Source organism: Phodopus roborovskii, unplaced genomic scaffold, assembly GCF_943737965.1.
Source record: "Phodopus roborovskii unplaced genomic scaffold, PHOROB, whole genome shotgun sequence".
Classification (NCBI taxonomy): Eukaryota; Metazoa; Chordata; class Mammalia; order Rodentia; family Cricetidae; genus Phodopus; species Phodopus roborovskii.
Genome location: NW_026126448.1, coordinates 8,181,409 through 8,194,008, shown reverse-complemented (window position 1 = coordinate 8,194,008; position 12,600 = coordinate 8,181,409). Strand labels below are relative to the sequence as shown.

The 12,600-nt window shown below is 49.8% G+C and overlaps 1 protein-coding gene across 3 annotated transcripts in view; it reads left to right on the top strand.

The window, feature by feature from the left end:
* Positions 1-12,600, top strand: part of St3gal3 (ST3 beta-galactoside alpha-2,3-sialyltransferase 3) — a 208,338-nt gene that overhangs the window by 186,596 nt on the left and 9,142 nt on the right. For all 3 annotated transcript variants that reach the window (XM_051188605.1, XM_051188604.1, XM_051188603.1), the window contains 2 exons: positions 10,695-10,841; positions 11,022-11,168. In XM_051188605.1, the coding sequence (XP_051044562.1) occupies positions 10,695-10,841; positions 11,022-11,168 (294 nt within the window). The remainder of the gene's footprint in view (positions 1-10,694; positions 10,842-11,021; positions 11,169-12,600) is intronic.

Sequence of the window (12,600 nt, the reverse complement as noted above, 5' to 3'; positions counted from 1 at the left end):
CAACTTACAGAAGGAAGGTTTTATTGGGCTTTCTGGTTCCAGAGGGCCAGGAGTCCATCATGGCAGGAAATCGTGACAGTAGACAGCAGCCATGGCATCAGGAACAGCTGAGAGCCCATCCTCTAACCACAAGCAGGAAGCAGAGAGTATAGGAGAGATGTTTTGAGCCTTTTAAAACCTCCAAGCCCACCCCCAGTGACACACTCCCTCCAGCAAGGCCACACCTCCTAGGCCTACCCAAACAGCTCCACCAACGGGGGGGCCAAGTTCAAACATCTGAGCCTAGGGGGGACATTCCCACTCAAACCACCACATTAGAATCCACATCTGCCTCTGTCCTCTCCTTCCACGTCCCTAGCCTTCTTGATCAGGGTCCTTTTTCCCCTGAGCTAGGACGCCTCTCCGCATCCCCTGAGGCGGTGTTCTTTCCCATCTCCTTCTCACCTCTATTGCCGAGCCTCTTCTCACATCTATTTGTCCTTTCTCCCCTTAAAAATAAGCCTAGGAGCTGGAGAAATGGCTCAGCTGTTAAAGGCTAGACTCACAACCAAAAGTATACAAATAAGCCTGTGAGCTGGCAGTGTGGCTCAGTGGGTTAGGGCAACTGCCACCCAACCTGCAGACCTGAGGTTGCTCCCTGAAACCACGTGGTGTGAGGAGAGAAAACCACCTCCCACAAGGTGTCCTCTGATCCCCCAACACAAGCTATGGTGAGGTTGTAGCCCATGATGTTACTTTATCAGCATCTCATGGCTCACACAGACACAGACACACACAGAGACGAGAGAGAGAGGGAGAGAGAGAGAGAGAGAGTACATAATATATAAGTAAACAGTAAAACAGTTCAAGCCCTTCCATTGTTTTACTTACCCTTTTGCTTTTGTCTCAGGCGGCTGGAAGAGCCAGGCCCGTTGGCTTCCCAGCCCCTCCAGCCTGGCATCCAGACCCACCCCTCTGTTGGACTGACTTTCTGATCCTAAATGCAGACTCCACCTCCGCCTCACTGTAAAGGGACAGCTCACCAACTGGTACCCTCAGGGCACGTGTTGTGACCTGGAAGTGTATAAGGGCGGTCCTTGGTTTTCACAAGCCAGTGACCAAAGCTCTCAGCGCCCTGATTCCTTCCACTCTCTCTTTGCCCTGTGTGTCCAGGCATTCATTGCCCAGATCCATAAGCAGCCAGACCTTCTACGAATTGCTTGCTCCAGTGATTTCAGCAGCTTCCCAGCTCTCTGCTTCTGGTTGTTTCCTCCAGTCTGCTTACCACGTTTGCCCTCAGAGCCATGCTGAAGCATCCCAGCGGCTGTATCACCTGGAGTCTTGCCATTCAGGGGAGGTCCCACCGTAGAACTTCTGAATGAGAAACTGGGAGGTGGGCAGTGGTCCGTTTGAAGGAGTCCCCCAGATGTAAACTCAAGCGAAAGAGCCACCGGCCTGCAGGATCATATTCAAACCCTGACATCCCCAGAGCCTCCCTTGTCCTTGCCACTCTCTCATATCCGACACATACATTCCATCCTGGAAGCATCAAAATGTGTATCCTGCTTCACACTACTGCATTCAGCCTGCACCATCCAGGACTGTTAGAATTCCTCTCCAGCTCCTGGAGGCAGGAACAGCCTTGCCTATCACACGCCCATGCCCTTGAGCAATGTTGGAGCACAGCTAATGTACTGAAAGGAATAGACATGGAAACTGAGGCTGGTAGCTTCTGAGGAGGCAGGATTTTAACCAGAACATGGGGCAGTGCATCTGGATCTCTCCTCTCGTGTTTTCTCTGCCCCAGGAGATGATTCTTCTGGGTTCTGGACTCTTCTATCTTCCTGATCTCTTGCTTCCCCTGGGGATCCTCTTTACTATGTTTGCTTTTCTTCCCTAGTTCCAAGAAGATTCCTTGATAAAGGATATGAAAGCTAAGCAGTCCCGGACTGCCTGCCTGAGTTGTCAGTGTCCTGCGGCCACCTCACGCTCACTCTTCTCTTTGTTCTTGGCTTTTCCCACACATAGCTTCCAAATAGCTTTTTTCACCCTCTCTTCACATCAAAACAAACCCCAAACGGCTCTCACTGTGCTGCCCAGGCTGGCCCAGACTGTGTAGCTCAGGATGGGTTTGAACTTGCAGCAATCTACCCAGCTCAGCCTCCCAGATTCTGAGATTGTGTGAAACACCACATCTAACTGGTAGTATCAAAGAAAGTAGGATATCAAGCTGTTTAAAAAAAAAAAAGCTTTAAAAATTATTTTAATTTATTTATCCAACAGTTCTCATGTGACCATCAGAAGACAATTTCCAAGAACGAGTCCTCTCTTTACATTGTGTGGGTTCAATAGGTCAAACTCCAACCTCAGGTTCTAGAGATCAAACTCGGGTTGTTAGACTTGGCAGCAAGCATCCTTTACCTGCTAAACCATCTTTCTGTCCCACCCCCCACCCCCACAGCCCACAGCCTGTCTTGGAGACAGGCTCTAACTGTATTGTCCTGACTCTGAGACAGTCACCTGGCTCTGCATCCCTGGTGCTGGGATGAAGGCTATGTGTCACCACACTCAGCCTTCCCACACCACCTCCTCCTCTTTTTTTTTCCTTATGTTTTGAAACTGAGTCAAATCCCCTGACTGGAGTTGTTAGGGAGCAGTGTCCCTGCATCTACCTCCCAAGTGCTTGGATTACAAGTTTGAGCCACCATGCTTGGCAGGAAGGGACAAACTTTTTAAGGCGCAGAAATGCTAGAAGAAACTTGGCAATATCAATTTAAACCAAATAAAAATATTATATCAAACATTTTGAAAGCATGTTTAGAAATTGCGATAGACAAAGGATTATTATTCTGAGGGTTGTCAGGGAAGCCATCAGAGCTCAGCAGCTAAGAAGGGGAGGAGAAATGAGGAGGAAACTGCAACAGAGATGCATGTGGCCTTCCTAGCAGCTGGAGACATGCACGAGCAGGCAGCAGGGTGCCATTTGCCACCGATCACATTTTCAAAAACTATGTTGAAATTATAACACAGTCCATTGACCAGAGTGGGGAGCAGGTGCTCCCGGGTTATACCAGTGAGGGCATGAGTTTGGGAAAGGAAGTGGTACTTAGTGCCAAGAGGAAGGGAAAACCTGTGTGGTATTTATAGTAGCCAAACCTAAAGGGATTAGTAACGCAAATTATGGCTGTCACTGCTGAATGGAGCACGTAGCAGCAATATAGCGAGCCCACAGTGGGTATGGACATCTGGACCCGCCTTCACGGTCACTTTCCTGTTCTTTGCATGTGAGGAAGGCTGGCGGACAGAGAGCTAGAGTCAGTGTTAGGAACTAAGCTGTCCTCTCCCTCTGCCACAGCCACCTGTCACACAGCTGTAGAGACTGATGGGACAGTGAACATGGCAACCCCTCATCACACCAAATGCCTCCTGGGAAGTGAGATTGAGCCCACTGAGGAGAATGCCCACCCTCAGGGCCAAGAGTCGCTGGGTCAGGACAAGCAACCAGGCCTGGCAACAGATGCTAGCTACCCTGGTCAAAGGGTTCAATGCCTCATCTCTCTGCCCCTGGGATACTTAATATAAGTTCCAGGTCCTAACTACTGCTTAGAGGATGGCCAGATGAGAGAAGTTTTGGGCACAGAGAAGGAATGACATTAGCAAGGTGTGTGTTATTTAGCGAATTAAAAGCCGTTCCATTCAGCCAGGTAGTGGTGGTGCACACCTTTAGTCCCGGCACTTGGGAGGCAGAGGCAGGTGGAACTCTGTGAGTTGAGGCCAGCCTGGGCTACAGAGTGAGTGCCAGGACAGCCAGGGCTACTCGAAACAAACAAACAAACAAATACATTCAACTGGTATGATGTCAGAAAATTGCTGCCCTTAGAGTAAGTAAGTAAAGAAGTGTATGACTTCGCCATATTCTGGCCACATCCAAGGAGATGGAGTGAAGAAAAATATAGAAGCCCAAAAGCAAAGTTCCCACCTCAGGCTCATCTTCCCTTTTGAGTCCTTGATCAAATCCTGGAGACCAACATATCATCCACCCTTCCAGGGCCAAGGCCACTTCCACCCTTGAGGGTAGAGACTGCTGCTCTGAGCCTACCCTCTGACCCTGGAAGGCTGTTTGCAGGGCCTGCAAGCAGAGTGTGGATAAATAGAGTGAGACCACAAACAGGAGCCGGCCTTACCATGTGGGAGGGGCCTGGGTGGGAGGAGGGCTTTGGCCAGCTTTCCCTACAGTATCATGGTCAGTATAGATCACAAGTCTGAGTTCCAGGTTCAAACTCTGCCCTCCATGGCACTTTCTGGAACTCAGTTTATTAACCATAGTGGCCTCAAACTCACAGAGACTGCCTGGTTCCATGGCACTTTTTAAAGTAAAGGTAGACTGTGTTTATTTAACATCTTGATAGACTGATTTGTAACTTATTTTCTCACTTATTGTTGCCGTGCTGGAGTATGATCAAGCAAGTGCTTTACCACTGAGCTGTCCCCCTCTGGCAAAGTAGGAAGTGTGCTTAACCACCGGCCTTCTCTCCAGCCTCTGGGCTAAAGACTTACAATAACAGAAGCGAACAGAAGCTGGCTATGAGCCAAGCATTTTGTATGTGTGGCTTCTAACTGTCAAAACAACAAACCACTATAAGGCTGGACCTGGAAGTCTTATCCTGTAGTTGAAGATAATGAGACTTAGAAAGGGCCGTGAATTGCCTCAGGGCATAGAGTGAGCGGCTGGGAGTTGGGGTTGAATCTTACACCAGCAGTCTTAGCTGCTGACACCAGCCATCCCAGAGGGCAGTGGGAGCCACTGAGGATTTTAAACCCGAGAGGGTCAAGACCAGACCCATGCAGGGAACTGAAGCACTGTGAGATGGTGGCGGATAACAAAGACCCCAGGAGAGCTGGTGACCTAGCCCGAGTCTGTAGCCGTGGACACATCTGCCCTATCAGTGGCTGCGGAAGGGCAGACTCCTCTGAAGAAATCCTCCACAGGACCCTGGCAGGGGAACACTGCCATATTTTCTTCCCGGATCTTCTTCCACGTGGTTCTGGCGATTCTGAGAAGAACAGAGCAGGTTGCATCAACAGAGAGCCTGGCAGCTCCACACACAGGAGCCAGCCCAGACTTGACCGAGGCAGGGACATTCCTGGAGGAGGGAGTGACAAGGAATGCAGCCCACAGCTGTCCTGGAGGAGAGGTGCCAGCACTGACTGGCCTCTGGGTTGTGCCCTGTGGGTGGGAGAAGTCAGACAGAAGCAATCTTCATGCCCGCGGTGGGCTTGACAATGCACCCCGCATCAGGCAGGCCTCCAGCCTGCAGGAAGCAGCGGGAAAAGCTAGCTCCACACTCCCGTGTCTGAACGGGCACAGGTGTGGACCTGTGCAGGTGTGCATGCGTGCTGGCCTTTCTGTGGTGGCTGATACCTCCAGCCACGCCCTCTGTTTCAATCTTTTGGCTTCTGCAACACTCAGTCATAATAGGAAAGATTTATTGAGTTCTCGCTGTATACCAGACACTGCCAGATGCTATCAAACACAGCATCTCCTTTAATCCCTTCAGCTTTCTGGGAAGTCGGTCTTGTCATCCCTGTTTTATGCAAGAGGAACCTGGGGCTTAAACGGATGACGTGATGTGCCCCCAGGTCACAGAGATGTGGAATTGGAATGCGAGCGGCAGTTTTCCACACTGTACAAGTCTGTGGAAAGGAGTCGTGGGCTGTGTGCTTGCTTGCCTGCTTGATGTTAGGAGATAGGCTGAGATTTGGTTGGTACCTGATTTATTTTTTAATTTTACTTATTTATGTATGTGTTCAGTGTTTTTCTTGAATGTATATCTGTGTACCACATCCATGCCTGGTACCCAAAAAGGCCAGAAGAGGGTGTTAGGTCCCTGAGACTGGAGTTATAAACGGTTGTGATCTGCCATGTGAGTGCTGGGAACTGAACCTGGGTCCTCTGTAAGAGCAGCCGGTGTTCCATCTCTCCAGCCCCAATATGTAATATTTTTATAGCTGGGAAAACAAAAGCTCATATCACACTTCTTTTTTTTTTTTTTTTTAGTTGTTTGTTTTTTAAAACAGGATCTTTCTTTGTAGCTCTGGCTGTCCTGGAACTCGCTAAAGAGATCTGCTTGCCCCTGCCCCTGAGTGCTGGGATTAAAGGTGTGCACCAGCACCTTCCAGCTTCACACATTGCTCTTAAATTCTACTTTTCCCTGAATTTTCCAGGAAGCTTTGCAACAGGACAGTGACTGACAAGAAGACAGAGAAGAAATTCAGAAATGTTGACTGTACCACTGCCTGAACCTCTAATGTGGGCTCCTGGGACTTGGGACCCAGGCATGGCACTCTTCCCCAGGGGCCCAACACTACCCTTAGCCACTTCTGACTGCCCCAAGGCAGTACAAACATCAGAGCTTGCACACATATGGGGCCGGGGCAGAAAGTGCTCTCCTGCTCCCAGGACACAGGAAGAGCTCCTCACATATGTGTGCACATCAGCATGTATGCATGTGTGTATTATGTGTATAGGCGACTACTCACTCCTTACGGGAAATGGGGCACGCGTTGTCGAGTTAGTCACTTCTCCTCTCTGAAGATTAGCGGAGAGAAGTGAGGCTGGCCCTGCCCTCCCCACTGGCACCTCTTTCCAGATTCTTAGAGGGATTTGCAATAAGCTGATTCCCTCTAGTTTCACATCTCGGTTAGATCCTGGACCTTTAAAACATTCGAAAGATGCAAATGATGGTTTCGATGGCAGTGCCTCAGGTCATGGGTAGATGTAGTTGGATTCTTCCTGTCCCGCCCATCAGTTCCCACAGCCGCTTATGAAATACACTCTGAGGCTTAATAGTAAATAGAATTGTTTGGCCAATGGCTCAAACACATTACTGGCTAGCCCTCTCATAAACTAACCCATTTCTACTAATCTGTATTGCCACGAGACTTACCAGTAATGCTCTGGCATGTTGTTCCTTTGGTGGTTACATGGCATCTCCCTGACTCGGCCTTCCTTCCCTCTGCATCTTTGGGTTTCCCACCTAGCTATATTCTGTCGGGCCAATGTCAAACTATCTTCTTTCTGGCCATTGGCCAAAACAGCTTTATTCATCAACCAATAAAAGCAATGCGTATTCACAGCATATAGAAGGACATCCCATATCAGGTAGATTCTGGATTCCAGAGTGGAATCCAGGCTAAATGTGGTCTGCTATGCCAGCCGTATATACAGCCCAGCATGTTCCCTATGTAGAATGGGTCATGGGCACTGAGTGACCCCTGACACTCCTCGGAGCTCTTGGAAGGCAAGGGAGATGTCTTTCCCCCGTGCTGCAGACTCCAGATGCAAACAGGAGTGGTAAGCTATAATGGCCTGGCAGAAAGAACACCTATGTTGGAATCAAGACACTAGGTTTCATTCTAGGCACAGCCTCAAAGGTTGTGTGACTTTGAACATGTTTCATTTGTGTCTGTGACATAGATGAAAAGAGAAATAAATGGTGGAACCCCCTGCCTCCCCTCCCTCTGCTGTGCCCATTCCCCACACCCCTGCAGCTCCTGGGGGTGGGGAACCTGTATTTTCTTTCTCCTCTTGATGTGTATGAGGACAGGCACAGGGGGGTGGGCTGTTGGGACATGCCGGGCTCTAGAGAAGAGAGGTCTGAGGCCTGCGACCAGCACTCTGGGACATCCATCACAGCCTGGCCCATCCAGGAGGGGCTGCTCTGTAACTAACCAATGGCTTAGCCTGTTCTCTTCCACGCTGGTCCTACATCATCCTGCTATCCCCACCATTACACACACAGCCACCGGCCCTCGGGAAGGACATAGAAGCCACAAAAACTGGTGCCTACTTTTAATAGGTTGAGACCTAGAAATTGATCTATCTATGAAAGGACAGACAAGGAGAATGTGGTTGGAACAGAGACAGGGCTGAGGAGGTGCTGGCCATCTGGGGCTTTTCTGCTCCTGAGGCCTATGGAGGGGCTTTGGAAGAATGTAGTATCTCTTTCAGTAACCATGCCCTATCCCAGCTGAGCTGTGTCCTGGGCTACAGAAATGAATCAGAGAGGAGCCCAGCCCTGTGTAATTATCATAGTGACCCACATCATAAATATTGAGGTCCCCGGTTTGTCCATAAGGAATCTGCTCCTTGTTCAGAGTCCCCCTTGAGCAGAGCTGAAGCTGAATCCCGAGACCAAGGCTCTCGACTCTGTGTTTTATCACCTCCCAAAGGTGATAAAGGGCACTTCTTCCTTGGGGTGCAGGAGATCAGGAAAGATGAGCAAGAGGCAGATCTAGGCGGGATGCATCAGGTGGGTGGGGGTATTAGAGATAGCAGTAGCAAGAGCATGGAGGAGTTACTAGCAGTGGTTCAGAGGGCTTGGGGTATGAACTGAGGCAGCCAGCATGATATAAGCTGGTTTGTGTTTGGAAAGATCATTCTGGCAGGGTAATACAGCTTGGAAAGCAGAGGCAGCCCTTCTGGGTACTCAGTTCCTTGTACATAAGCAACTGGGATTCAACAATCGTTTGCATGTGGCACATATGTCCCATTCATTCTGTGGGGCTCTAGAGTGTTTAACGGGCATAAAAATGGGCCACTTGTTATGGCAGTCCTGATGGGCAATAATAAGACAAGGACCTGAGGTGGCAGCAGTGGCTTTGGAGAGAGGCATGGATTTGTGAGGTAAGACGTAACAAGTAGATGGCCAGAACAGGACAAGTGAGGGATGGAGGAGCATGGGAAGTGTACTCCCAGGTTTGAAAGATGGACGGCCAGTAGAGGAAAGGGATGAGGAGGAGGAAAAGATGTGGACAACATAGATGTCAAATATGTGACAAGATTCTCAGAAAACAATCCTCATGTCTGCCATTTCTGGGGCCTGTATCTGTTCTCACTTAGCTGCACTGCTTTTGTAAACATTTGGGATTTTTATGGCATTTCACATTCATAAGTACCACTGCAATAAACAGACTTGCAGCCTGGGGGTGTGAGTAATTAGTCGCATGCTTGACTAGCATGGGGATGGCCCTGGGTTGCCACTTAACTTTCTCTAAAACCCTAGCCCATTTCTGTGAGGTCTCATTGATTTTTTTTTTCCCATGATTTTTGGTTTTTGTGTGTTGGAGCCAGTGATATTGTTGAGATAGGATTTTGCCATAGGGTAGCCTCCTTCTGCCTCAGCATCACAGGTGCTGGGATTACAAGACTATTATCATCATGCCTGGCTACTTCTCATGAGCTTTTAAAACAACCTCTTTATTATTTGTGACAAACTTTTCTCCACATGTTTTTTTCTCTCTTAAATTTGCCTGTGGGTTTTTTTTTTTTTTTTTTTTTTTTTTTTAAGATTTGCTTATTTTAAACTCTGTGTTTGTGTATCCCCTGTGTGTGTTCTGAAGTATATGTGTAAGGATGTTTATGAAGTTGGGCTGGGGATGTGGCTCAGTAGTAGAGCATTTACTAGCAGGCCAATGAGATGAATCAGCAGGTAAATGGACTTGCAAGTGAGGATCTCTCAGGGTTTTTTTTTAAACATATATTTGTTTATTTTATTTTATTGTGTGTGTGAGAGAGAGAGAGAGAGATGTAGAAGTCAAAGGACAACTTGCTTCTCTCCTTCCCCCATATGGGTCCTAGGGATGAAACCAAGTCCTCAGGCTAGGGAGAAAGCGCCTTTATCCACAGAGCCATCTCTCAGACCCCCCTGGGCCTCTTTTCTTGTGCCCAGTGATCGTTTCCCCTTGATGTGCTCAGTTCTTTCCTCTTTAAGGTTAGCTGATTTTCTTCATGTCTCCTAGGCAAGGAACAAACTTGCTACTTTGGAGGCCATAGTAATGGTTCTGACGCTGCTTGTGTCTCAGCTTCCTCCAGCATACTAAAGAGCGCTGTTGTAAGGGTAGAGAAAGGGGAGCTCATGAAAGAGTAGCGGAAGTGACTGACATGGGGGTCTGGACCAGGAAAGGCTAGGGGATCAGAAGTCTTTATGAGGCTGGACAGGAAGAAGGGAAAGGCTAAAGAGGGAAGGCCTGGAGTTGGATGCTGGGAGACGTTTCAAAAGCAATGCTTCTACATTTGGGACCAAGCTCCATGAGAGAGAATGAACTATTCTCCACACAATAGTACTGACAACCCAGTTCTGGTCAGGGGCAGGACTGAGTGTCATTCTGCTGTTCTGTGACAGCTCATGAAATGTCTTTGTTTTCTAGGTCCACTTTAGCACAGTTGACCGAGAGCCAGGAAAGACAGAAAAAGGGAAAGCAGTCAAGCTCACCAGAGCAGATAGGCAAATGAGACGAAGCTTCTGGTGGGCCCCAGCCTCTAGCAGTGAGGCGGGACAGCTGGGCCTGCTGGTCTTCCCTGTGACCCAAGGACACCCTGCCCCTGCACTCACAACAGAGCAGCACTCCTAACAGTGCCCCACACTTGTCCTTTGCCTCAAAGCTCCATTGTGCCCTCCATTACTCGCTTTGGCCCCGCAGCATGGCCACCCTCCCCCAACACATACCTGTGCCTGGCACACATTCCCTGGTCGCTCACATGTCAAAGCCTTCCTGTGTCAGCAGGTTTATGCCACAGACCTCAAATTGCCCTTCCGCTCACGTCCCTTCTCCTCATTGCTCATTTCTCTGTCTACAGTGTGGGTCCTTCCCATTCACCTGGAGACATCATCAGGCGCCCGCCCAGCTCATGTCTTCTTATGCTGTGTCTACAGAGTGCATCCGACGGCTTCTGGAAGTCTGTGGCCACTCGAGTGCCCAAGGAGCCCCCCGAGATTCGCATCCTCAACCCATACTTCATCCAGGAGGCTGCCTTCACTCTCATTGGACTGCCCTTCAACAACGGCCTCATGGGCAGGGGGGTGAGACTCCTGGGCAGAGAGGAGGAGGACTAGGCAGGGGAGTCTCAGGAGGGAAATGGGTGGGGAAGGAGGCTCCATGGAGAGGAAGGCCCATCCTTGGAAATGGGCCGGTTAGCTCTGGAGGTCTCAGCCCTACCCACCCCCCACAGAATTCTACATGCTTCCTCTCCTCTCTTCCAGAACATCCCAACCCTTGGCAGTGTGGCAGTGACCATGGCACTACATGGCTGTGATGAAGTGGCAGTCGCAGGCTTTGGCTACGACATGAACACACCCAATGCACCCCTACATTACTATGAAACTGTCCGCATGGCAGCCATCAAAGAGGTGAGGGCTGGGCAAGGGGGCAGTCTTTGGGTGTAAGTGGGGGGGGGAGCTTCCAGCACTAAGGATGGACTCCAGCACCTGTACAAATGAATGGTAAGGAGGAATCAGCTGCTGATGATACCCAGTGTTCCTGAAAGGACCACCCTCGGCTGGCTAAGCAGCCACTGTGATCTAGCTGGCATGCAGGCCACTGGCCATCTGTGTATCCTCCTGCCTAGCTATCCCCTGAGCCCAGAGCCCCTCTCTTCAGCTTTCCTCCTGAACACTCCCTCCACAGGCCCTCCTGCCCTGGCCCTGTACCTTACCCCTCCTTGACACACCTGGCCATCACACTGTCCTCTTGTCACCAGCTCAGATCATCCTCTTCTACAGACCCTGCTTTCCCTGGGAAGATCCCTTGTCCTTCACACAACCCGCAAGTAAACAATGCCCTTGCCATATCCCCTCCACTCTTGCCTACACCGACCACAGAACTCACCCAGTGTGCTCCAGGCAACCCATCTGGATAGGGAGCTTCTAGATTTCCAGGCCTCTGTACCCCACAACAAGGATGGGAGGGGACAGAATGAATCCTTCTCGTGCATCAGCTTCTGCCACAGCCTCCCCCCCTGAGCCGTGCCTGAATCCTGACAAGCGGGGACATAGCAGTGGCGGGGAAAATTTCTCACTCCTGCAGGTCCACACTCCCGTGAACCAGGGGACTCTGGTGGCCACCAACCCCCATTGCTGCTCAGTGGCCTTTTTACCTGCACACCCAAGCCCTCACCACATGGCTCCTGAGCCTTATGCTTTGAAAGCTCCTGGCCACCCTCATCCAGTGACAAATCTGAAGGCGCACAGGGGACTTGGAGCACCCCTTTCTGGAGCACCACCTTTGCACTCTTCACTCCCACTCAGCCCTCATGCTGTCACCTGACTTCACTTCTCTAACGTCACCAGTGACCTGTCTCAGAAAGCTGAATCTCATGGGCAAATGCCACGTTCTTTCTTTTATTTTTGTTGGGAGGGGGCATGTGTGGAAGTCAGAGAACACCTTTTCAGAGTGAGTTGTCTCCTCCAACATGGGTTTGGGGATTGAACTCAGGCCATCAGGCTTGTGACACAGTGTTTTTTATCTCCATCCGAGGGTCAGTTTTCCTGATCTCTCAGAAACCTTTTTTATATTGACTGCTTCTTTCTGCTTAGGGTTCCATAATTTCTAATGTTTCTTATTTCTCATTCTCTCTTTTCTTCTCATTCCTCAGCTTTGGTCTAGTTCTTAATCATCCGCATTAGGCTGGGCATGGTGACAGGTGACACACGCCTTTAATCTCTGCATAAGGGAGACAGGGGCAGGCAGGTCTCTGAGAGTTCTAGGCTAGCCTGGTGTACAGGGTGAGTTCTAGGCCAGCCAGGGCTACAGTGAGACCCTGACTCAGTAGAAAGGAAGTAG